Source organism: Danio rerio, chromosome 9 (assembly GCF_052040795.2).
Source record: "Danio rerio strain M-AB ecotype USA chromosome 9, GRCz13ab, whole genome shotgun sequence".
NCBI lineage: Eukaryota > Metazoa > Chordata > Actinopteri > Cypriniformes > Danionidae > Danio > Danio rerio.
In genome coordinates this window covers 58,580,001-58,607,070 of record NC_141029.1, presented here as the reverse complement: position 1 = coordinate 58,607,070, position 27,070 = coordinate 58,580,001, and the positions used below count along the sequence as shown (strand labels likewise).

Here is a 27,070-nt window from a genome sequence, read left to right as displayed (position 1 = left end):
TGTGTAATGAAGACTAATGAAGTGTGTGTGTGTGTGTGTCAGCCTCTCAGAGTGTCAGTAAAGCTGCTGCCGGTGCTGCTGGATTGGGTTGTTGATGCTTCATTGATGGAGAACAGAGACGAACTGAAGATCAGAGCTGCTCCACCAACATCACTGCAGGACAGATGCACAAAGGTCTGTCACACACACACATATATATGCACACACAAACAGACACATACATACGCGTACACACACATATATAAAAATATATACTCTCACCGGCCACTTTATTAGGTACACCTGTCCAACTGCTTGTTAACGCAAATGTCTAATCAGTCAATCACAGGGCAGCAGCTCACTGCATTTAGGCATGTAGACATGGTCAAGAGGATCTGCTGCAGGTCAGAGCGAGCATCAGAATGGGGAAGAAAGGGGATTTAAGAGACTTTGAACGTGGCATGATTGTTGCTGCCAGACAGGCTGCTCTGAGTATTTCAGAAACTGCTGATCTACTGGGATTTTCACGCACAACCATCTCTAGGCTTTACAGAGAATGCTCCAACAAAGAGGAAATATCCAGTGAGCGGCAGTTCTGTGGGCGCAAATGCCTTGTTGATGAGGTCAGAGGTCAGAGGAGAATGGCCAGACTGGTTCCAGCTGATAGAAAGGCAACAGTAACTCAAATAAGCACTCGTTACAACCGAGCTCTGCAGAAGAGCATCTCTGAACACACAACACGGCCAACCTTGAGGCGGATGGGCTACAGCAGCAGAAGAGCACACCGGGTGCCGCTCCTGTCAGCTAAGAACAGGAAACTGAGGCTACAATTCACACAGACTCACCAAAACTGGACAATAGAAGATTGGAGAAACGTTGCTGCTCTGATGAGTCTCCATTTCTGCTGACACATTCGGATGCTCGGCTCACAATTTGGCCTCAACAACATGAAAGCATGGATCATCCTGCCTTGTGTCAGCGGTTCAGGCTGGTGGTGGTGGTGTAATGGTGTGGGGGAGATTTTCTTTGGGTCCATTAGTACCAATTGAGCATCAACGCCACAGCCTACCTGAGTATTGCTGCTGACCATGTCCATCCCTTTATGAGCACAGTGTCTCCATCTTCTGATGGCTACTTCCAGCAGGTGAAATCCAACCTGGTACTAGCAAGGTGTACCTAATAAAGTGGCCGTTGAGTGTATATACAAATGTACATGCATGTATACACGCATATGAACACACATCTGTGAACACATACGTACTTGTACATACATGCATGCGTACGTACACAAAGACACTCGCACACAAACATACTCACACACACATACTTGTACACACACTCACTGGATTTCATGAAAGCATGTTCAGATCACATCAAGCCTATTAAAGCCCATAATCATACACTGATCAGCCTTGTGACACAGTGATTGAACCGTGAACAGTGAGAGTAGATCTGTGGATATCAGTGCTGTTCTTCATCTAACACTCGTTTGGCCTCTACAGCTGATCCTCATATCTGACATGCCTCCATACAGCACTGTTATTAACTGGAGGAGTTGTGTTCAGTGCTGTAATGAGCTGACAGCAACAGGGAACAGCTGGGCTTTATTTACTAGCATTAACCCTGATTAACACACACACACGCGCAGTGCTGGTTGCAGTGATTGTGACTGATGGCATTACACTGTAAATGTTGTGGTTGATTTCTGATTACTGATGTGGAAACTTCTGCTCTTCATCAATGTACACAGTTCAGCTGCTCTGTGTGTGTGTGTGTGTGTGTGTGTGTGTGTGTGTGTGTGTGTGTGTGTGTGTGTGCGCGTGTGAAAGAAAGAATGTATAGGCAAGGCAAGGCAAGGCAAGTTTATTTATATAGCACATTTCATACACAATGGCAATTCAAAGTGCTTTACATAAAGAAGAATAAAAGAAACAAGTAAAATAAAAATAAAAACAAATAATAAAAATGCATAAAAACAAAACAAAACATAAAAACAGGTAAAATGTGATATAAAGAATGAAGAAGAAGAGAAAAACATGATAGTGCAATCTGTCGGACGCAGCACAGTGCTCATTCAGTAAAGGCACAGCTAAACAGATGTGTTTTCAGTCTTGATTTGAATGTGCCTAATGTTGGAGCACATCTGATCATTTCTGGAAGCTGATTCCAGCAGCGAGGGGCATAGTGGCTAAAAGCCGATTCACCCTGCTTTGACTGAACTCTTGGAACTTCTAGTTTATATGATCCTAAAGATCTGAGTGATCTGTTAGGTTTGTATTCAGTGAGCATATCTGATATGTATTTAGGTCCTAGGCCATTTAGTGATTTATAGACCAGTAATAATACTTTAAAATCTATTCTGAATGTAACTGGCAGCCAGTGTAAAGACCTGAGGACAGGTGTGATGTGCTCTGATTTTCTGGTTCTGGTTAGAATTCTGGCTGCAGCGTTCTGGATGAGCTGCAACTGTCTGACTGTCTTTTTAGGAAGACCAGTGAGGAGTCCATTACAGTAATCCACCCTGCTGCTGATAAAAGCATGAACAAGTTTCTCTAAATCTTCACTAGAAACAAAGCATCTGATTCTTGCTATGTTTTTGAGATGATAGTATGCTGATTTACTGACTGCTTTGACATGACTGTTGAAACTCAGATCTGACTCCAGAGTCACACCAAGATTCTTGACCTTATTTTTTGTCATTTGACCTTTAGTGCCAAGGTACGCATTTACCTTGAGAACCTCATCTTTGTTTCCAAACACAATAATTTCAGTTTTCTCTTTGTTTAACTGAAGAAAGTTTTGGCACATCCAATTGCTCACTTCATCGATGCACTGGCAGAGGGTGTCAATGGGGCTGTAGTCATTAGGCTGTAAGGCTAGGTAGATCTGAGTGTCATCAGCATAGCTGTGGTAGGAGATTTGGTTCTTTCTCATTATTTGGCTCAGAGGAAGCATGTAAAGGTTGAACAGGAGAGGTGCCAGAATCGAGCCTTGTGGGACTCCACACGTCATGGGTGTCCACCTCGACCTATGGTCACCTATACTGACATGGTAACCTCTACCTTCTAGGTAAGATCTAAACCATTTGAGGACCGTGCCAGATAGCCCAACCCAGTTTTCCAGCCTATCCAGAAGTATGCTGTGATCGACAGTGTCAAATGCAGCACTGAGATCCAGCAATACCAGCACTGTTATTTTACCTGAATCTGTGTTTAGACGTATATCATTGATTATCTTTATAAGAGCGCTCTCTGTACTGTGATGTGCTCTGAACCCCGATTGAAAATTGTCTAAACACCCCCTGAAGTTTAAGAACTTGTTGACCTGGTTAAAAACAACTTTTTCAATGATTTTGCCAATGAAAGGGAGATTTGAGATTGGCCTGTAATTGCTCAATAGGGTGTTATCCAGGTTGCTCTTCTTCAAGAGGGGTTTAACAACTGCAGTTTTAAGTGAGGTTGGAAAAATCCCTGATAGAAATGAAGCATTTACCACTTTTAGAAGATCCATTTCTAAACAGGTAAACACCGTTTTGAAGAATGATGTGGGGAGCGTGTCAAGACTGCAGGTTGATGTTTTCATAACTTGCACAGTCTCTTCTAAGATTTTGCTTTTAATTGCCATGAAATCAGACATAATGTCTGATTTCTTAAGTTGTGGTTGAGCTTGTTTGATATCGACACAACTTGGCTGATTGGATGAGCTGATTGCCTTTCTGATATTATTGATCTTATCAGTGAAGAAATGAGCAAACTCATTACATTTGCTTTCAGAGAGGAGCTCACTTGGAATCTGACTGGGGGGGTTTGTGAGTCTCTCTATCGTTGCAAAGAGTGTACGAGCATTATTTAAGTTGCTGTTTATAAGGCTTGAAAAGAAAGTCTGTCTAGCAGTGTTTAGTTCCATATTAAAGGCATGAAGACTGTCTTTATAGATGTTATAATGGACTACTAGTTTCGTCTTTCTCCACATACGCTCAGCTTTTCTGCACTGTCTTTTCATCATTTGTACTCTCGGTGACCTTGTCCAAGATCCCTTTTGCCTGCCAGTCATCTTCTTGACTTTAACAGGAGCGATGTCATTTATGACATTCTCAATTTTAGAATTGAACAAATCAAGGAGAGAATCAACAGAATCTGCAGATATACTTGGTGCTAGCGATATGGTCTTCATAAACTGCTCACTGGTGTTCTCATTTATGCATCTCTTTCTGACAGAGACAGATCTGTCTTTAATAGCTGGAGTGATCAATATATCAAAAAAGATACAGAAATGATCAGATAGTGCCACATCCTTAACAACAGTTGATGAAATGTGTAAACCCTTAGATATAAGTAGATCAAGAGTGTGTCCACGATTGTGTGTGGGTCCTTGAACATGCTGAGTCAGATCAAAAGTGTTAAAAACAGTCATCAGTTCTTTTACAGCATTGATTTCTGGATTATCAATGTGAATATTAAAATCCCCAGCAATACTAAAATAATCAAATTCAGAGGTTACTATTGATAACAGCTCTGTAAAATCCTCAATAAAAGCTGGAGAATATTTTGGAGGTCTGTAGATAATGATCAGTAAGATGCGTGGAGCACCTTTTAGTGCTATACTCAGATATTCAAAAGACAGATAGTCACCAAATGACACTTGTTTACACTCATACACATCTTTAAACAGGGCAGCGATGCCTCCACCTCTCCTATTAGCTCTGCAAACACTCAAAAAGTCAAAGTTTAAAGGAGCTGCTTCATTCAGAACTGCTGCGCTACAACTGTCATCTAGCCAAGTTTCAGTTAAAAGCATAAAATCAAGGCAATTTGTGTTGATAAAATCATTGACTAAAAGTGACTTATTATTGAGTGATCTGATGTTTAAAAGCGCTAACTTAACAGTTTTAGCTGTTTTTTCTATAGTAGTCTCAGATCTACATTTAATAGACACCAGATTTGAATGATTTGCTAAACGGCCTGATGAAGTCTTTGGTTTTCTGTCACTTAACACAACACATATCTGCTTATAGAAAGCTATAGACACACTGGGTTCCTGCTTGTTCTGAAAACATTTGATAAAGACACTGTTATCTAAGCAGGCCCCCGAGACACATCACAGAGAGCTCTTGTGTTCACCAGCTGAAGATGGGGCGTTGTTGTTTGGGCCCTGGCGGTGTGATCGGAGGGCTCTTCCAGGTGGGCTCATAGGTGGTTGTGGAGCAGGCCGCTTTTTGGTTGGTAACTGGGGGCTTGCGGCAATGGAGTGTGAAAGTTTAGTTCCAGCACACACCAGTTCCTCCATCTTTTTTGAAAAACCCAAGAGTGGTGAACATTGTGACAATGAGAACGTGTCCGGTGACAGAGGCTGTGCATCTGGAGATTCTGTCTGCAGAAATATGTTTTCCTGAGGATCATTTTTGAGTGACGAGACTTGATGCTGTTCTGATGCGTCACAGTCTGCCTGTGTTGAGCAGAGGGCAACTGATAGTGTCTCTATCAACATTGGGTGTTTTGGCTGTGTGGCATTATCACTGTCCTTGGGTGATTCGTCAGCCACAAGTCCACTCAGGAGCTGATTTGAGGTCCTGTGGTCATCCGGACATTTGCTAGGTGTGTGTTTGCAATTCAGTTCAGTGGCATACACAGCTGATGGATGATTGAGGGAGAAAAAAATATTGTCCTTTAGCACCTTTGCACCAAGCTTGTTTGGATGAAGGCCGTCTGATGTAAACAGCTGTCTTTGGTTCCAGAAGAGATTGAAGTTGTCGATGAAATTCAGTCCTTTCTTGTTACATGTTTTCTGTAGCCATACATTTAGACCAAGAAGCCGTGAAAACATATTTGTCCCTCTTGCAGGGAGTGGTCCACTTATGAACGCCTGAACCTTCAATCTTTCAGCTGTTTCCAAGAGCTCACAGAAATCTTTCTTGAGCAGTTCTGACTGTTCTTTCCGAATATCATTCTTCCCCACATGGATGATAATCCGTTTTGCCGACTTGTGCTTTTTCAGAATTTCCTCAAGCTCTTTGTTTACATCAGAAACTGTTGCATGAGGAAAGCAGTATGTCATTGTAGATCTGCTCCTGAAATTCTTGATTATTGAATCTCCTATGACTAGTGTTCTTATCTCAGGTGCGATCGGAGCAGAATGCTATAGTAAGATATAATGTACACTAGGGCAGGGGCACCGCTGGCTGCCACAGACACTATAACAACTGTGAAGCCCGGGTGGTGGGGTCCCCCAATAACATCTCTGGGGAACCCCAAAATGCATGGGCCCTTAGAATCCTCTTAACCAGCCTCTGCTGCTGTGTCCAGGTTCTGCCTCTGCTGGTGGAGCAGCTTCATCATCAGGCTGCAGTGATGGAGGCGCCGCTGCTGTTAGCAATACTGCGCTGCATCTACTGCAGTCTGCTGCATCTGGAGCGCAGCACACAGGTAACACACATGCCGCAGACACAAAGCCTTGACAGACATGCTACAGACATTCCAGTCCACAAACATGACAGGGCTCAGACACGACATGCCATAAACACAACACAACACATCACAGACACAACACACCATAAACGACACACCACAGACACGACATGCCAAAGACATGACAAGCCACAGACACAACATACTAGAGACATGACACGACATGCCAAAGAGATGATGTTAGACATGTGTTGAAAATAATTGTGTTTATAATATCCCTATAATTGAGCTCAGTGTCGTGTGTGTGTGTGTGTGTCCTCCAGCATGTCCTCCTGACCTCCACACTGAGGCGTCTGTGTGAAGAGCTGTGTCGTGGATCAGGAGACGGCGGCCGCTTGCGGCTCTGTCCACTGTTCAAGAGCTCCTGTCTGCACACACGCTTCCTGAGCAGCCTCATCATCAGCAAAACCAGCAGCCAGGGTGAGCGCAGCTGTGTGTGCGCGTGTGTGTGTGTGTCAGCAGAGGGCAGTGTTTCTCATCCTCCAGACTCTGCTGTGTTCCTGTACTTCTGCCCTTCATCATGAAGCTGATGTTTTCCTCTTTTAAATCCTCAGAGAGTCACTCTCTCGTTAATAATCCACCTGATGATGGAAAACCAGGACAATTCCAGCACAGAAATCAGTCAATCGCTGGAGTGTGTGTGTGTGTGTGTGTGCAGTCAGTTTTTAAATAGTCTGTGCTTCTCTGAGTGTGTTGTTGGCATCAGCCTGTGTATGTGTGTGCTTTATTCATCATTTATGAATCATGTGTCTTCATCTGGTATTTGGTGTGTGTGTGTGTGCCTATGTGTGTGTGTGTGTGTGTGTGTGAAACTGAGCAGAACTAACAGTGAGATCAGCACACTCTCATTCACTGCTCATTAACACACAGCATTTGAGGAACTTCATTCACTTGTTTTTCGGCTTAGTCCCTTTATTAATCTGAGTTCGCCACAGTGCAATGAACCGCCAACTTATCCAGCATATGTTGTTTACGCAGCGGATGCCCTTTCAGCTGCAACCCATCTCTGGGAAACATCTATACACGCTCATTTACACTCATACACTACGACGGCCTACCCAGTTCACCTGTACCGCATGTGTTTGGACTGTGGGGGTTTTGATTCGGTCAGCTCACATTGCTAGTTTTGTGCATCTGTGCATGTGGTTGAGAACAAAAACAATAGTTCGCCCTTGTAATCTTTCATTAACATCTGGAAATGCACTTCCTGTTTGTTTTCAGATAAATTCTCAGATTTCCTTTGTCTGAGGTAATGGGCGGGGCTAACACACGTAACCACGCCCCTCCAGCTGTCAGTTTTGATAACAGACAGTAATGGTGAGGAGGAGGAGTCTGCTAGGCTGTAATAACTCTCCCCAAACCCTTTTCCACATGTCTCTAAATGAAACGCCTACTTTACTACATCCAATCAGCTCACAGTAGAACAATCAAGCCACGCCCACTGTTTGCTCACTTGATATTTAGTATCTTTAGGAACTGCGTCTAATACAGAAAAAAATGGTTTCAGCTTCCAGTTCATGCGGACTTTAAGGCTTTGATCACACCGAACAAGTATGATTAAATGATACACATCTTGATTCAGTGGTTGCCTAGCAACATAAAAAGGACAGCACACATCTTTATTTCTCGTCAACAAAAAAAAGGCAGTGTGGTGCGCCTCGTGATCTCAGAAGGGATACAGCTGTGGATACTAACATAAATATAGCATATGTATACTCAATCATTCATTCATTTTCTTTTCGGCTTAGCCCCTTCATTAATACAGGGTCGCCACAGTGGAATGAACCGCCAACTTATCCAGCAAGTTTTTACGCAGCGGATGCCCTTACAGCTGCAACCCATCTCTGGGAAACATCTACACACACATTCACTCACACACACTCATACACTATGGACAATTTAGCCTACCCAATTCACCTGTAGAGCATGTGTTTGGACTGTGGGGGAAACCGGAGCACCCGGAGGAAACCCACGCGAGTGCAGGGAGAACATGCAAACTCCACACAGAAACGCCAACTGACCCAGCTGAGGCTCGAACCAGCAACCTTATTGTTGTGAGGCGACAGCACTACCTACTGCGCCACTGCTTCGCCCCGTATGTATACTGCACACCAATAATATTTTACAGTACTGTGAGGGTTGGGTTTAGGGCTAAAGTAGGGGGGGACATTAATAAATACAATTAATGGATCATTTAATAATTTTAATAGTGTATAATTACTAGATTCCCAGAGATGGGCTGCGGCTGGAAAGAAATCTGCTGTGTAAAAACTTGCTGGATAAGTTGGCGGTTCATTCCGCTGTGGCGACCCCGGATTAAAAAAGGGACTAAGCTGACAAGAAAATGAATGAATGAATGAATGAATGAATAATTACTAGGGCTGTGCAAAAATATCGATGTATCAAACTATCGCGATAATTTCTTTCACGATAATGTATCGATAGTTCAACCCGAAGTATCGATTCAAGTTGGGCCAAACACCCTCTTTCTTTGCTCTAGTAGATGTCGCTAACTTGCAATCATCAAAACGCTAAATAGTATGGAATCAGATGTAAGCAAAGTGAGCATGGTGGAAAGCTTCCGTCTGCCTTGCAGAGTTACTGAAAACTGCATAGGAGGAATGGGACATCAATTGGAAGGACCTGTCGTTGTAACAGACAATGCATCAAACATGACCATGGCAGCACAGCTGGCCGGCATGTTGCATGTAAAATGTTTCATGCATGCCATTAATTTACCTGTGCGACCAATTTTCACAGCAAAATGTTCACAATGCTGTCAGTCGCACTGCAGTTTCTAATAGTTTACCGAATATTAGAGCACTGTGTTCCAGTTTTGTTTACTTGATGCATTTAAAAAATTTTTTTACTTGCTTTAGTTTTATAAATTATTTCATTTATATGTGACTTTAGTGGCATATTCATTTTAGTTCAGTGATTAATAACAATATGCATTTAATACAGTGAGTTCTCTGTTCAATCACACTGTGCAGTTCTAATGAATTTAAATGGATCGAAAATAAATTGGAATTGGAATTATAATTCGTCTTCTGACTTTATCAATTTGTCAACATAACATGACACACATACTAATACAAACTATTGCAATATATCACAATATTTATTGTATTGCAATATATATTGTATCGTGACCCATGTATCGAGATATGTATCATATCGTGAGGCCCTTGCAAATTCACAGCCCTAAAACTTACTGTAACTTTAAGGATTTGGTTTAGGGTTGGGGTGGGGGTAGACAATAAAATACAATTATTGTGTAATTTAATAAATAATATGAACAATAGTTTGTATAATTACTGATTTGACATTACTGTGAGGGTTGGGATAGGGATAAATGTTAATAAAATACAATTTAATTGGTCATTTAATACATAATATAAATAATACTCAATATATTTACTGTTTCTACTTTACTGTGAGGTTTAGGGTAGGGGTAGATGTTAATAAAACACAATTATAATGGGTAATTTACTAAATAATATAATTATTGTTAACTTCCAGGCACAGCTGTATCCCTTCTAGAAATAACCCTATATCTTCTACCCCTATAACCCTGTATCCTGTTGTTCTTCCTCTTCATCTTCTTCCTCTTCTTGTTGTGTGCTGCAGTGGATGTTCTGGCTCAGGCTGTGGACGTGTTGTCCTCTGCGGTTCGCACTGATGAAGGACAGATGCTGTTCCTGGAGTACCAGGCTCTGCCGGTGGTTCTGGCTCTGCTGAGAGCTGGTGGTCCTGGGCTGCTGGCTCCATCTGTGGACGTCCTGATGCAGATGAGTGCAGAATCACGTGAGAAACTCAGATACTACTGTAAACCTTTAATCTACTGTTAAAAGCAGAATATCTCATCCTCTCTAGACATTTAATTCATTTAAAAATATTTTTCAAATGATGTTCGGGTAATCTGTACAGGACTTCCTAATGCTTTTACTGCTTTTTTATTTTTAACCCCCTTAGGAAATGATGTTTTGGATTGTCTGCAGAAGTTTAAATGTCACTTTAAGCTGTATACTAGTGTCTTGAAGAATATCTACAGTAGTCTAATATTATGTGCTGTCATCATGACAAAGAGAAAATAAATCAGTTATTAGAGATGAGTTATTAACACTGTTATGTTTAGAAATGTGTTGAAATATTTGCAAAATAATAATAATTTCACAGGAGGGCCAATAAGTTTGCCTTAAACTTTGTGTTTACCTATTATAATTTGTTATTAGTTATTATTTATATTTATTTAAAATTATTTTGCATCATATTTCATAGATGTTTATTTAATGTAATATATGAAATATCATTAATATATAGAATATCATTAATATACTAATATATACACTCACCGGCCACTTTATTAGGTACACCTTACTAGTGCCGGGTCGGACCCCTTTTGCCTTCAGATCTGTCTTAATCCTTGGTGTTGTAGATTCAGCAAGCTACTGGAAAATTCCTCAGAGATTTTGCTCCATATTGTCATGATAGCATCACACAGTTGCTGCAGATTTGTCGGCTGCACATCCATGATGCCAATCTCCCGTTCCACCACATCCCAAAGCTGCTCTATTGGATTGAGCTCTGGTGACTGTGGAGGCCATTTGAGTACAGTGAACTCATCGTCATGTTCAAGAAAGCAGTCTGAGATGATTGAGCTTTATGACATGCTGCGTTATCCTGCTGGAAGTAGCCATCAGAAGATGGAGACACTGTGCTCATAAAGGGATGGACATGGTCAGCAGCAATACTCAGGTAGGCTGTGGCGTTGATGCTCAATTGGTACTAATGGACCCAAAGAAAATCTCCCCCACACCATTACACCACCACCACCAGCCTGAACCGCTGATACAAGGCAGGATGATCCATGCTTTCATGTTGTCTGAGCCGAGCATCCGAATGTGTCAGCAGAAATGGAGACTCATCAGAGCAGCAACGTTTCTCCAATCTTCTATTGTCCAGTTTTGGTGAGTCTGTGTGAATTGTAGCCTCAGTTTCCTGTTCTTAGCTGACAGGAGCGGCACCCGGTGTGCTCTTCTGCTGCTGTAGCCCATCCGCCTCAAGGTTGGCCGTGTTGTGTGTTCAGAGATGCAATTCTGCAGAGCTCGGTTGTAACGAGTGCTTATTTGAGTTACTGTTGCCTTTCTATCAGCTGGAACCAGTCTGGCCATTCTCCTCTGACCTCTGACCTCATCAACAAGGCATTTGCGCCCACAGAGCTGCCGCTCACTGGATATTTCCTCTTTGTCGGAGCATTCTCTGTAAACCCTAGAGATGGTTGTGCGTGAAAATCCCAGTAGATCAGCAGTTTCTGAAATACTCAGAGCAGCCCGTCTGGCAGCAACAACCATGCCACGTTCAAAGTCTCTTAAATCCCCTTTCTTCCCCATTCTGATGCTCACTCTGAATTGCAGCAGATCCTCTTGAGCATGTCTACATGCTGAAATGTAGATGCCTAACTGTCTACATGCCTAAATTGCATTAATGAGCAGTTGGACAGGTGTACCTAATAAAGTGGCCTGTGAGTGTAGAGATATTGCATTACATTTATACTTAATTTTATTTGTTTTTTTTACATTTTGGTTGGCATTATTTAATGTTATTAATTTAATATTTAGGTTTGGAGTTTAATTTAATATTCATAGTAATGTTAACAAACTTTCAGTTTTATTTAATTTATTAATGTTTTTATTTCAGTAAATGCATTTAATTGGTTGATTATCTGGATATTTATTGCTGCGTTTATTTAGACGGTTGTAATGTTTCGTGTGCAGTATTATCACTCAGGCTGGTGTAAAGCGTGTGTTGACTTCAGCAGGTTTATTTGATTCCGTCACGGCCGTTAATAATGGCTGTAATTAAATCCTCATTAGTGTAATGAAGTGTTCGCTCAGCGCAGTAAATGAAGCATTCCTGTGTCCTCATTATCGCCAGCGCTTTACGACATGGCTTACACACACTTTATACACACACACTTTATACACACACACTGAACACACACTTTATACACACACACTTTATACACACACACTGAACACACACTTTATACACACACACTGAACACTTTTAAAGCACACACACTGAACACACATTTTTAAAGCACACACTAAACAAACACTTTATACACACACACTGAACACTTAAAGCACACACACTAAACACACACTCTTTATACACACACACTCTAATCACACACATTTTATACACTCACACAGAACACACACTTTATATACACACACACTGAACGCACACATTTTATACACACACACACACACGCTGAACACTTTTAAAGCACACACACTGAACACACACTTTATACACACACACACACACACACACTTTATACACCACACACACACACACACTTTATACACCACACACACACACTGAACACACACTTTATACACACACACACACTTTATACACCACACACACACACACTGAACACACAGTTTATAAACACACACACACACACACTTTATACACCACACACACACACTGAACACACACTTTATACACACACACTTTATACACACACTGAACACACATTTTTAAAGCACACACTAAACAAACACTTTATACACACACACTGAACACTTAAAGCACACACACTAAACACACACTCTTTATACACACACACTCTAATCACACACATTTTATACACTCACACAGAACACACAGTTTATATACACACACACTGAACGCACACATTTTATACACACACACACACACGCTGAACACTTTTAAAGCACACACACTGAACACACACTTTATACACACACACACACACACACACTTTATACACCACACACACACACACACTTTATACACCACACACACACACTGAACACACACTTTATACACACACACACACTTTATACACCACACACACACACTGAACACACAGTTTATAAACACACACACACACACACACACACACACTTTATACACCACACACACACACTGAACACACACTTTATATACACACACACACACACACACACACACTTTATACACCACACACACACACTGAATACACACTTTATACACACACACTTTATACACACACACACACACACAAACAATCTGAACACTTTTAAAGCACAAACACTGAACACATACTTTATACACAAACACTGAACACACCTTATGCACACACACTGAACACACACTTTTTACACACACACTTTATACACACACTGAACACACACTTTATACACACACACTTTATACACACACACTTTATACACACACTGAACACACACTTTATACACACACTTTATACACACACTGAACACACACTTTATACACACACACTTTATACACACACTGAACACACATTTTTAAAGCACACACTAAACAAACACTTTATACACACACACTGAACACTTAAAGCACACACACTAAACACACACTCTTTATACACACACACTCTAATCACACACATTTTATACACTCACACAGAACACACACTTTATATACACACACACTGAACGCACACATTTTATACACACACACACACTGAACACTTTTAAAGCACACACAATGAACACACACTTTATACACACACACACACACACACACACACTTTATACACCACACACACACTTTATACACCACACACACACACTGAACACACACTTTATACACACACACACACACACACTTTATACACCACACACACACACTGAACACACAGTTTATAAACACACACACACACACACACACACTTTATACACCACACACACACACTGAACACACACTTTATATACACACACACACACACACACACACACACACACACACACACACTTTATACACCACACACACACACTGAACACACACTTTATACACACACACTTTATACACACACACACACACACACACACACACACACACAATCTGAACACTTTTAAAGCACAAACACTGAACACATACTTTATACACAAACACTGAACACACCTTATGCACACACACTGAACACACACTTTTTACACACACACTTTATACACACACTGAACACACACTTTATACACACACACTTTATACACACACACTTTATACACACACTGAACACACACTTTATACACACACACTTTATACACACACTGAACACACACTTTATACACACACACTTTATACACACACACTTTATACACACACTGAACACACACTTTATACACACACACTTTATACACACACTGAACACACACTTTATACACACACACACACACACACACACACACACACACACACACACACACTTTATACACCACACACACACACTGAACACACACTTTATACACACACACTTTATACACACACACACACACACACACACACACACACACAATCTGAACACTTTTAAAGCACAAACACTGAACACATACTTTATACACAAACACTGAACACACCTTATGCACACACACTGAACACACACTTTTTACACACACACTTTATACACACACTGAACACACACTTTATACACACACACTTTATACACACACACTTTATACACACACTGAACACACACTTTATACACACACACTTTATACACACACTGAACACACACTTTATACACACACACTTTATACACACACACTTTATACACACACTGAACACACACTTTATACACACACTTTATACACACACTGAACACACACTTTATACGCACACACTGAACACACACTTTGTACACACACTGAACACACACTTTATACACACACACTGAACACACAATATATACACACACACACACTGAACACTTTTAAAACACACAATGAACACACACTTTATAAACACACTGAACACACAATTTATATACACACACATACACACACTGAACACTTAAAACACACACTGAACACACTTTATACACACACACTTTACACACACACTTTACACACACACTGAACACACAATTTATATACACACACACACACACACACACACACACACACACACTGAACACTTTTAAAACACACAATGAACACACACTTTATAAACACACTGAACACACAATTTATATACACACACATACACACACTGAACACTTAAAACACACACTGAACACACTTTATACACACACACTTTACACACACACTTTACACACACACTGAACACACAATTTATATACACACACACACACACACACACACACACACTGAACACTTTTAAAACACTGAACACACACTTTACACACACACTGAACACACACTTTATACACACACACTGAACACTTTAAAACACACACATGCTATAAAAACACACACTTTCCACAATCCTCCCCCTGTAAACTCTGCAACAGCTGGAGCTCAGCGTTTATAAAGTGTGTGTTCAGTGTGAGTTTATTAAGTGTGTGTTTAGTTTGAGTTTATAAAGTGTGTGTTCTAACTGGAGCGCAGTTCCCATGTGTTTGAGTGTGTGTGAGTGTGTGTGTGTGTGTGTTTTGCTATAATGTGCTCCATATGTCCCTGAACTGATCCTAAATCAGCTGCAGTCTGAAAGACTGAGATCAGACTCACAGTAAACCACTGACCTACACACACACACACACACTATTTAACACTAACCCTCGTGTGTCCTCAGCGCTGCTGCCGCTGTTCCTGGATCAGTGCAGCACGGAGGGTTTCTTCCGCTGTGTGTCTCAGGTCCTCCGTAACCCTCGTCTGGAGCCGCCGCTGCTGGAGAAGATGCTCATGATCCTCCAGAAGCTCTCCTGCATCCGGTCAGTGTGTCTTCATCATCATTATCATCATCATCATCATCATCAGACTACAGTGGCTGAGAGGGGTCACTTTACACTAGTCATCTAGCAGACTGACAGTAGAGGAGGCATTCAGTGATTCAACAAGAAGAGGCAACACACTTGCATTGATGGTGAAACGCATAGAGAAACAGATAAAAATATGTGAAAAACTTTAGATGCTGAGCAGCAGAACAGGCTTGTGTAAGGCTCCAGTAAGTCATCAGATGTTCACAAGCATAAAGAGATCATGTTCAGAACCGGTGTGGAGCTGCTGATGCTCATGATTATGGAGGATGGGCTTCAGATTGTGCATGTAAACAGAGCAGAAACACTCCTGCTGTCAGTCTGGATGAAGAGAGCTGAAGGTTGTGTGTGTGTGTGTGTGTGTGTGTGTGTGTGTGTTCTGGAGGTCAGCTGTTGTGCAGATACACTGATTTGGTGTTTGTTTTTCAGGAAGAACAAGCGTCTGTTTGAAGCGGCGTCACTGCACTTGTTCCTGCAGGAGATGCACAGAACCACCGACCGCGGTCAAGCCTTCATCAGCATGAACCTGAGCTCCATTCTGCTCAATCTGGGCATGCTCACACGCTCATAACACACTTAAAACATGCTTAAAGCATGAAAAAACACACACTTCAAAACATACACAAACATGCTGATAATGTGCTCATCAACACTGTGTCATGCAGCTCTGTGCCTGGAATGTTTTTATTTATATTTGTATGAAATTTAATCATGTCTGTTTATATTTAATAAATGCAAAGTTGCCTCAACAGAAATATATCTCTAGTGTGGGTTTGACTATTTGTTAATATTATCTCCAAGTGTGTTTGTGTATATTTGTGATTGATTAGGTCGGAAGATGACATGATGAATCCACCCAAAATCAGAACTCACAGCCTCAAAATACTGAACTAATCTTTACTGCTGTAGTGCTTTTGACAATGTCCAAGCAGCTTAAATGACCTTCTGTCAGTTCTCCAGTGACCTTCTGTCAGTCCTCCAGTGTCCTTCTGTCAGTTCTCCAGTGACCTTCTGTCAGTTCTCCAGTGACCTTCTGTCAGTTCTCCAGTGACCTTCTGTCAGTTCTCCAGTGACCTTCTGTCGGTTCTCCAGTGTCCTTCTGTTGGTTCTCCAGTGTCCTTCTGTCAGTCCTCCAGTGTCCTTCTGTCAGTTCTCCAGTGTCTTTCTGTCAGTTCTCCAGTGTCCTTCTGTCAGTTTTCCAGTGTCTTTCTGTCAGTTCTCCAGTGTCCTTCTGTCAGTCCTCCAGTGTCTTTCTGTCAGTTCTCCAGTGTCTTTCTGTCAGTTCTCCAGTGTCCTTCTGTCAGTTTTCCAGTGTCTTTCTGTCAGTTCTCCAGTGTCTTTCTGTCAGTTTTCCAGTGTCCTTCTGTCAGTTCTCCAGTGTCTTTCTGTCAGTTCTCCAGTGTCCTTCTGTCAGTTTTCCAGTGTCTTTCTGTCAGTTCTCCAGTGTCCTTCTGTCAGTTCTCCAGTGTCTTTCTGTCAGTTTTCCAGTGTCTTTCTGTCAGTTCTCCAGTGTCCTTCTGTCAGTTCTCCAGTGTCTTTCTGTCAGTTCTCCAGTGTCCTTCTGTCAGTTCTCCAGTGTCCTTCTGTCAGTTCTCCAGTGTCTTTCTGTCAGTTCTCCAGTGTCCTTCTGTCAGTTCTCCAGTGTCTTTCTGTCAGTTCTCCAGTGTCCTTCTGTCAGTTCTCCAGTGTCTTTCTGTCAGTTCTCCAGTGTCCTTCTGTCAGTTCTCCAGTGTCTTTCTGTCAGTTTTCCAGTGTCCTTCTGTCAGTTCTCCAGTGTCCTTCTGTCAGTTCTCCAGTGTCTTTCTGTCAGTTCTCCAGTGTCCTTCTGTCAGTTTTCCAGTGTCCTTCTGTCAGTCCTCCAGTGTCTTTCTGTCAGTTCTCCAGTGTCCTTCTGTCAGTTTTCCAGTGTCCTTCTGTCAGTCCTCCAGTGTCCTTTTGTCAGTTTTCCAGTGTCCTTCTGTCAGTCCTCCAGTGTCCTTCTGTCAGTTTTCCAGTGTCCTTCTGTCAGTCCTCCAGTGTCTTTCTGTCAGTTCTCCAGTGTCCTTCTGTCAGTTCTCCAGTGTCCTTCTGTCAGTTCTCCAGTGTCCTTCTGTCAGTTCTCCAGTGTCCTTCTGTCAGTTCTCCAGTGTCTTTCTGTCAGTTCTCCAGTGTCTTTCTGTCAGTTCTCCAGTGTCTTTCTGTCAGTTCTCCAGTGTCCTTCTGTCAGTTCTCCAGTGTCCTTCTGTCAGTTCTCCAGTGTCTTTCTGTCAGTTCTCCAGTGTCCTTCTGTCAGTCCTCCAGTGTCCTTCTGTCAGTTCTCCAGTGTCCTTCTGTCAGTTCTCCAGTGTCCTTCTGTCAGTTCTCCAGTGTCCTTCTGTCAGTCCTCCAGTGTCTTTCTGTCAGTCCTCCAGTGTCTTTCTGTCAGTTCTCCAGTGTCCTTCTGTCAGTTCTCCAGTGTCCTTCTGTCAGTTCTCCAGTGTCCTTCTGTCAGTCCTCCAGTGTCTTTCTGTCAGTTCTCCAGTGTCCTTCTGTCAGTCCTCCAGTGTCCTTCTGTCAGTTCTCCAGTGTCCTTCTGTCAGTTCTCCAGTGTCTTTCTGTCAGTTCTCCAGTGTCCTTCTGTCAGTTTTCCAGTGTCCTTCTGTCAGTCCTCCAGTGTCCTTCTGTCGGTTCTCCAGTGTCCTTCTGTCAGTCCTCCAGTGTCCTTCTGTCAGTTTTCCAGTGTCCTTCTGTCAGTCCTCCAGTGTCTTTCTGTCGGTTCTCCAGTGTCCTTCTGTCAGTTCTCTAGTGTCCTTCTGTCAGTTTTCCAGTGTCTTTCTGTCAGTTCTCCAGTGTCCTTCTGTCAGTTCTCCAGTGTCCTTCTGTCAGTCCTCCAGTGTCCTTCTGTCAGTTCTCCAGTGTCCTTCTGTCAGTCCTCCAGTGTCCTTCTGTCAGTTTTCCAGTGTCCTTCTGTCAGTCCTCCAGTGTCCTTCTGTCAGTTCTCCAGTGTCTTTCTGTCAGTTCTCCAGTGTCTTTCTGTCAGTTCTCCAGTGTCCTTCTGTCAGTTCTCCAGTGTCTTTCTGTCAGTTCTCCAGTGTCCTTCTGTCAGTCCTCCAGTGTCCTTCTGTCAGTTTTCCAGTGTCCTTCTGTCAGTCCTCCAGTGTCCTTCTGTCAGTCCTCCAGTGTCCTTCTGTCAGTTTTCCAGTGTCCTTCTGTCAGTTCTCCAGTGTCTTTCTGTCGGTTCTCCAGTGTCTTTCTGTCAGTTCTCCAGTGTCCTTCTGTCAGTCCTCCAGTGTCTTTCTGTCAGTTCTCCAGTGTCCTTCTGTCAGTTCTCCAGTGTCCTTCTGTCAGTCCTCCAGTGTCCTTCTGTCAGTTCTCCAGTGTCCTTCTGTCAGTCCTCCAGTGTCCTTCTGTCAGTTTTCCAGTGTCCTTCTGTCAGTCCTCCAGTGTCCTTCTGTCAGTTCTCCAGTGTCTTTCTGTCAGTTCTCCAGTGTCTTTCTGTCAGTTCTCCAGTGTCCTTCTGTCAGTTCTCCAGTGTCTTTCTGTCAGTTCTCCAGTGTCCTTCTGTCAGTCCTCCAGTGTCCTTCTGTCAGTTTTCCAGTGTCCTTCTGTCAGTCCTCCAGTGTCTTTCTGTCAGTTCTCCAGTGTCCTTCTGTCAGTTTTCCAGTGTCCTTCTGTCAGTCCTCCAGTGTCCTTTTGTCAGTTTTCCAGTGTCCTTCTGTCAGTCCTCCAGTGTCCTTCTGTCAGTTCTCCAGTGTCCTTCTGTCAGTCCTCCAGTGTCCTTCTGTCAGTTCTCCAGTGTCCTTCTGTCAGTTCTCCAGTGTCCTTCTGTCGGTTCTCCAGTGTCCTTTAGTCAGTTCTCCAGTGTCCTTCTGTCGGTTCTCCAGTGTCCTTCTGTCGGTTCTCCAGTGTCCTTCTGTCGGTTCTCCAGTGTCCTTCTGTTGGTTCTCCAGTGTCCTTCTGTCGGTTCTCCTGTGTCCTTCTGTCGGTTCTCCAGTGTCCTTCTGTCGGTTCTCCAGTGTCCTTTTGTCGGTTCTCTTGTGTCTTTCTGTCAGTTCTCCTGTGTCCTTCTGTCAGTTCTCCAGTGTCCTTCTGTCAGTTCTCCAGTGTCTTTCTGTCAGTTCTCCAGTGTCCTTCTGTCAGTTTTCCAGTGTCCTTCTGTCAGTTCTCCAGTGTCCTTCTGTCAGTTCTCCTGTGTCGTTCTGTCAGTCCTCCAGTGTCTTTCTGTCAGTTCTCCAGTGTCCTTCTGTCAGTTCTCCAGTGTCCTTCTGTCAGTTCTCCAGTGTCCTTCTGTCAGTCCTCCAGTGTCCTTCTGTCAGTTCTCCAGTGTCCTTCTGTCAGTTCTCCAGTGTCCTTCTGTCGGTTCTCCAGTGTCCTTTTGTCAGTTCTCCAGTGTCCTTCTGTCGGTTCTCCAGTGTCCTTCTGTCAGTTCTCCAGTGTCCTTCTGTCGGTTCTCCAGTGTCCTTCTGTCGGTTCTCCAGTGTCCTTCTGTTGGTTCTCCAGTGTCCTTCTGTCGGTTCTCCAGTGTCCTTCTGTCAGTTCTCCAGTGTCCTTCTGTCGGTTCTCCAGTGTCCTTCTGTTGGTTCTCCAGTGTCCTTCTGTTGGTTCTCCAGTGTCCTTCTGTCGGTTCTCCTGTGTCCTTCTGTCGGTTCTCCAGTGTCCTTCTGTCAGTTCTCCTGTGTCGTTCTGTCAGGTCTTCCAGTGTCTTTCTGTCGGTTCTCCAGTGTCCTTTTGTTGATTCTCCAGTGTCCTTTTGACGGTTCTCCCGTATCCTGTCGGTTCTCCAGTGTCCTGCTGTCGGTTCTCCGGTGTTCTTCTGTCGGTTCTCCAGTGTCCTTCTGTTCTCCAGGGTTTTTCTGTTGGTTCTGTGTTTTCAGGACGACCTTCTGGATCTGCTCTGCCACTTCTCTCGGTCTCATTGTTTACCATCATGATGCAGCTGAATGAGTTCCAGGCCTGAGTGCTGATGTTGAGTCCAGATGCAGCAGGGTTTGGTTTGTACGAGTCGAGCGTCTGTTCTCAATCACATGTGTTCCTGCTGAAATGAAGAAACCTTCTGACTCTCTTTAGCAAACTCATGATCCTGCAGTAGCCCTGAGCTGTGGAGTCTCTCTCTGTCTGATCCTCATGCGCTGACGGAGAGTGTGGACTCTCTGAGAGACGATGGATTCTCCAGCACTGCAGTGTTTGTTTAAGGTGATCTGCTCACTCCTGCTGCACCGACACCACAGACACAAGATAATGAGCAGTCTTGAATGTAATAGAAAAGGAATGCTGAACTATTGAAATTTAATATTGAATAGAAATGACAGACTTCAGCTAATACTGCACATCAGCCCACATAAAACACTGATATATGGCAATATGCAAATTACACACGTCACATACAGGTTCATATTGGATTTCGTTACATATATATATATATATATATATATATATATATATATATATATATATATTATATATATATATATTTATATTTATATGTGTGTGTGTGTCATATACAACATCTATTGCAAAAATAACCACTTATATATATATCGTCAGCTTCGAATTGTAAGGTTCTATCTGACATTTTTGTCAAAATTGAGTTATTTACATATTCTTATTAAATAACAACTGAATTACATTATGGGATGTTTACATTTTAAGACTTTTTTGTTTTATTTCAGAAACAAATGTTACACACATACTGTTTGCTATGGAATGCCAAAACTTTGAAGCTCAATATCTCAAAATCATTTATAATTCCAATCACCTTATAATTCCAACTTGACGATATGTATACATGTGTTCATATAAATAATTATTTTAAGTTTATTTAATTTATAAAGCACATTCAAAAAAAGAAATAATAAGCTGAAATAAAAAAGCTGGGGCTGACTAAAGTACTGTACATAAACAGCAAATAATAATAATATAAGATCCAGAAGTAGAAGCATCTGCTGAATGTAGCATGGGTAGACCAATTAAAACAGATCAACTGATTAATACGGTAAAATCCAAAACAGACAAATGAGTGAGCAGGGGATCATTCGAAGTTGTACAAGCAAACTGTTCCATAAATGATTGTAATTCCTTAAAAATACAATTATATATATTAAATATCTAATATATTTGAAAAATATGTACATATTTTTTATTCCAGTAGTTGGAAAAATATATAAACATTAATGCTTTTTTTCATTTGAATGATTTCAGTATATATATATATATATATATATATATATATATATATATATATATATATATATATCAATTTTATATATGCAAAATATATTGAACTTGTGTGCCATATACACTCACTGGCCACTTTATTAGGTACACCTTACTAGAACCAGGTCGGACCCCTTTCACCTTCAGATCTGCCTTAATCCTTCATGGCAGAGATTCAGCAAGCTACTGGAAATATTCCTCAGAGATTTTGCTCCATATTGACATGATAGCATCACAAAGTTGCTGCAGATTTGTCGGCTGCACATCCATGATGCCAATCTCCCGTTCCACCACATCCCAAAGCTGCTCTATTGGATTGAGCTCTGGTGACTGTGGAGGCCATTTGAGTACAGTGAACTCATCGTCATGTTCAAGAAAGCAGTCTGAGATGATTGAGCTTTATGACATGCTGCGTTATCCTGCTGGAAGTAGCCATCAGAAGATGGAGACACTGTGCTCATAAAGGGATGGACATGGTCAGCAGCAATACTCAGGTAGGCTGTGGCGTTGATGCTCAGTTGGTACTAATGGAGCCAAAGTGTGCCTAAGTGTGTCTGAAAAGGCTAAACAAATAAACAAGTTTGTGGGAACACTACAATATGGGACACAATCAATAATAGATTAACACAGTATTCATCTTTATTATGCTAATGAAGGTGCAGTTGTTCATTAATGCATTAGTATATGATGAACTATAACTAATAAATGCTGTATAAACATTGTTCACTCATGTTAGTATATGCATAAACGAACATTACCTGTGTGTCTGATACTGTAAAGTCCTTTAACATGTTTTCACATGAGCTCTTCTGTTTATTTAAAGATGTACTGATACAGTCAGAGTCTGCAGCAGTTTAGGAAATCAGTTCATTCACCTTCCACAAGAGATTTATTCACAACATTACATGCATTTAACGGTTTAGTATTTAATTTAGTGGTTCACCTTATTTATTATTTTACAGAGTAATTATAGTTCCAGGTGCGCATGCATTCATGAATGAGGTCATGAGAGCTGCTCTCTCACAGGTCACTGATGCTGAAGTCATGTAAGCGTTTATCCAGGACTGGAGTGTGTTTCTCTGACATTGATCCGGGCTGTGTGCTGGTAAAATATGAAGACTGAAATGCCAGGCAGTGAATGTTTTATAGGCGCAGGATTGGGTTTCAGAGTGTCTTTCATTAGTTTTAATAAGCTGTGCTGAAGTAGCTGCGACTCCTCTGTCAGGGCCTGATTTATTCTTTTCATTAGTGGCGTGTTTAAGAGTCTCGCAGCTCCGCTTCACTGATTTATATCTGGAGATCCTCTGCTGACCGTGACGGCGGTGCAGGCTCTGTTTCAGGCCGTTTGTCCTCATTTACTGTTCATATGTGTTTTACAGGATTGCAGAAAATCTCTCGCTGGAAAATGTCATTTAATAAACTGAGTAAATCTGCTGAAACTCTAAAGTTGGGTTAACAAAATCTCTCTGATTATGCACAGTTAATTTAATTAATCATTTCAGGTTTACTTGTTTCTTAAAGAAAAGTTAACCAATTACTTTAAAACAACAGGTTTACCCACACGGTATTAACTAAAATCAACTAACTGGTTTAAAAATAAAGGGTTTACACAATTTTGTGAGGAAAAGTCAACTAATTGTGTTAAAAACAGTTGTACTACTAAATAGTCAAATAAATGTGCTAAAATAGTGGGATTACTCACAAAAAAATCACTTAAAAAAACAACACATTCACTAACTTATCAAAATTAGGCCAACTCATCACTTTAAAACCTACAGGTTTACACATTTTCTGACAGCAGTTAAATAAATACTTTAAAACATCAGGTTTACCCACTTTATATTTAATATAATCAACTAACTAGTTTAAAAATAAAGGGTTTACACAATTCTGTGAGGTAAAGTCAACTAATTGTGTTAAAAACAGTTGTACTGCTCATGAAAAAGTTAATTCATTGCTTAAAAACAACAGGTTTTCTCACTTTTAACAAAATAAAGTCAACGAACTGCTTTAAAAACAGTCGGTCTACACTATTACTGTGGTAAAAACAATATTTGTACAGAAAAACACAGTAGTCTTACTCATTGTTAACAAAACAGTCAAGTAAATGTGTTAAAATAGTGGGATTACTCACAAAAGATCACTCAATAAACAACACGTTCACTAACTTAGCAAAATTAGGCCAACAAATCACTTTAAAACCTACAGGTTTACACATTTTCTGAAAGTAAAGTCAACTAATTACTTTAAAACAACAGGTTCACCCACACTGTATTAACTAAAATCAACTAACTAGTTTAAAAATAAAGGGTTTACACACTTTTGTGAGGTAAAGTCAACTAATTGTGTTAAAAACAGTTGTATTACTCATGAAAAAGTGAATTAATTGTTTAACAACAACAGGCTTTCTCACTTGAGCCGCTTTAAAAAACAGTCGGTCTACACTATTTTATACGGTGAAGTCAACTAATTGTGTTAAGTTAAGAAAAAAACAATCATTTTAACACAAAAGTCTTACTCACTGTTAACAAAATAGTCAAATAAATGTGTTAAAATAATAGGAATACTCCCAAAACAATCACTTGAAAAACAACAGGTTCACTTATCAAAATTAGGTCAATTAATCGCTTTAAAACCTACAGGTTTACACATTTTCTGAAAGTGAAGTTAACTAATTACTTTAAAACAACAGGTTCACCCACTTTGTATTAGGTCAACTAATTGGTTTAAAAATAAAGGGTTTACACAATTATATAAGGGGAATTGATGAACTATATTGGCTGTAGTGTATGTGTGTGTAAGGGTGTTTCCCAGAGATGGGTTGCAGCTGGAAGGGCATTCACTGCGGAAAACATATGCTGGAATAGTTGGCGGTTCATTCCGCTGTGGTGACCCCTGATTAGTAAAGGAACTAAGCTAAAAAGAAATTGAATTGACTTATTTATGCATGTAATTATTAATCAATGAACTAATTTATGTATTTATTTATTTATGTAATTATTAATTAATGTGTGTTTATTTCTGTATCTATTAGTTTATTGTTAACTGAGTTCATGAATGACAGGTAGATGATGGGTTATACTATATCACTGCTCACCTCTCTCTCTCTACTGTATATTTAATTTGTGTTGTCACACAAAAGATAAATCAAAAGATTAAAAAGGAAGACTTCAAATAACGAGTCAATGAAAGTAAACATTAATTAATAAACAATCACTGCTGATTTATCAGATCCAGTTAGGGCATTGGTTGAGCAGAAACCGAACGGCATTGTGGGCCACACGCAGCGTTGCAGTGTTGACTGTCTGCACACACACTGCTGTCTTCTGAGAATCATTACTGGGTGCTCGAGTGTGTGAACAGACGAGGATTGAATGCGATTGACTTCAGTTTCAGCTTCTACTTCCCAGCAGATCCAGCAAACACAGGTGAGTGATCATTGCACACACACACACACACACACGCGCGCGCGCGCACCTGTGTCTTTCAGATGATGACTGCAGGTGTGTGTGTGTGTGTATTCTCTGTTTGCTGTCACTCTTTCGGGCTTGTTTAGAGCTGCTCACGTCATGTGTTTTCTCTGCTCTGATGTCTCTCTGATATGTAAAGTGTTTCCATGTGTATATGAGCTGCTCATGACCGCGCATGACTCTTGATGATCTTCAAATCCCGCGCTTCATGCTAATTCAACGAGGTTACGTCATCTAAGGCGTCAAATACAGCGCATATTATTATAAAATTCTGCCTATTTACAGAAACCGAAGCTATATATCTTGTTTGACATTCGGAGTATTTAATATGCACGCTGTAAAGCATCATTACAGGCACACAAGGCTGGATTATAGACGTAAAGTTGGTTTTATATTCGCACATTCGTTCATTTAGAAGTCTCTATATTGTTTACCATGTTACTTTGAATATTCGATCAGAATTAGCATACAAGGATGCCTTAAAAACAACATTAACACTGTTTATTTGACTGTGAACAATGTTGTATTTTGATAGTCATCGGCTGCTAATATGATTTCACTGTTTGGAGTTTGCAAATAATACTTTAAATAAATTATATTATTAAGGGGAAAGTCCGAATGTGTAAATATAAAACCAACTTTACCTCTTTGGCAGGATTAATGTCATCATAGGCTATACATCAAACCTTTGTGTTGTACAGATACAAGCAGGACAGTGTTCATCACATTAATCTGTGTATCATCATCATCATCATAGAGGTGATGTTGCTTTTATATTCGCACATTTGTTCATTTAGCTGTCTCTGCATTGTTTACCAGTGTACTTTGAATATTTGATCTGAATGAGCATATGCATGTATGACTTCAAAACAACATTAGCACTGTGTTTGACTGAACAATGCTGTACTCTCGTAGTCATTGGTTGCAAATATGATTTTGCTATTTAGAATTTGCAAGGAATACTTTTCTGTCATTATATTATTAAAGAGAATGTCTGAATATAAACCAACTTACCTCAGCATTAATTTTGAAGTCAGAATTATTAAACCCCGTTTATGGTTTGTTCTGGAGATAAGCAAAAAATATATAGCTTAAAGGGGCTAATAATTCTGACTTCAACTGTATATATATATATATATATATATATATATATATATATATATATATATATATATATATATATATATATATACGCGTGTGTGTGTATGTGT

At 40.8% G+C, this 27,070-nt stretch overlaps 1 protein-coding gene and 1 long non-coding RNA gene across 8 annotated transcripts in view; both read left to right on the top strand.

Annotated features, from left to right (window-relative positions):
* Positions 1–16,973, top strand: part of ccdc138 (coiled-coil domain containing 138) — a 41,072-nt gene extending 24,099 nt beyond the window's left edge. For all 3 annotated transcript variants that reach the window (XM_087268529.1, XM_087268527.1, XM_087268528.1), the window contains exons 10-15: positions 43–174; positions 6,282–6,401; positions 6,707–6,863; positions 10,074–10,250; positions 16,035–16,173; positions 16,648–16,973. In XM_087268529.1, coding sequence (XP_087124655.1) covers positions 43–174; positions 6,282–6,401; positions 6,707–6,863; positions 10,074–10,250; positions 16,035–16,173; positions 16,648–16,789 — 867 coding nt within the window. In that variant the 3' untranslated portion in view covers positions 16,790–16,973. The remainder of the gene's footprint in view (positions 1–42; positions 175–6,281; positions 6,402–6,706; positions 6,864–10,073; positions 10,251–16,034; positions 16,174–16,647) is intronic.
* Positions 16,974–25,640: 8,667 nt separating this feature from the next.
* Positions 25,641–27,070, top strand: part of LOC147835465 (uncharacterized) — a 91,366-nt gene continuing 89,936 nt past the window's right edge. For all 5 annotated transcript variants that reach the window (XR_015500085.1, XR_015500088.1, XR_015500087.1 and 2 more), the window contains exon 1: positions 25,641–25,817. This is a non-coding gene — a long non-coding RNA (uncharacterized LOC147835465). The remainder of the gene's footprint in view (positions 25,818–27,070) is intronic.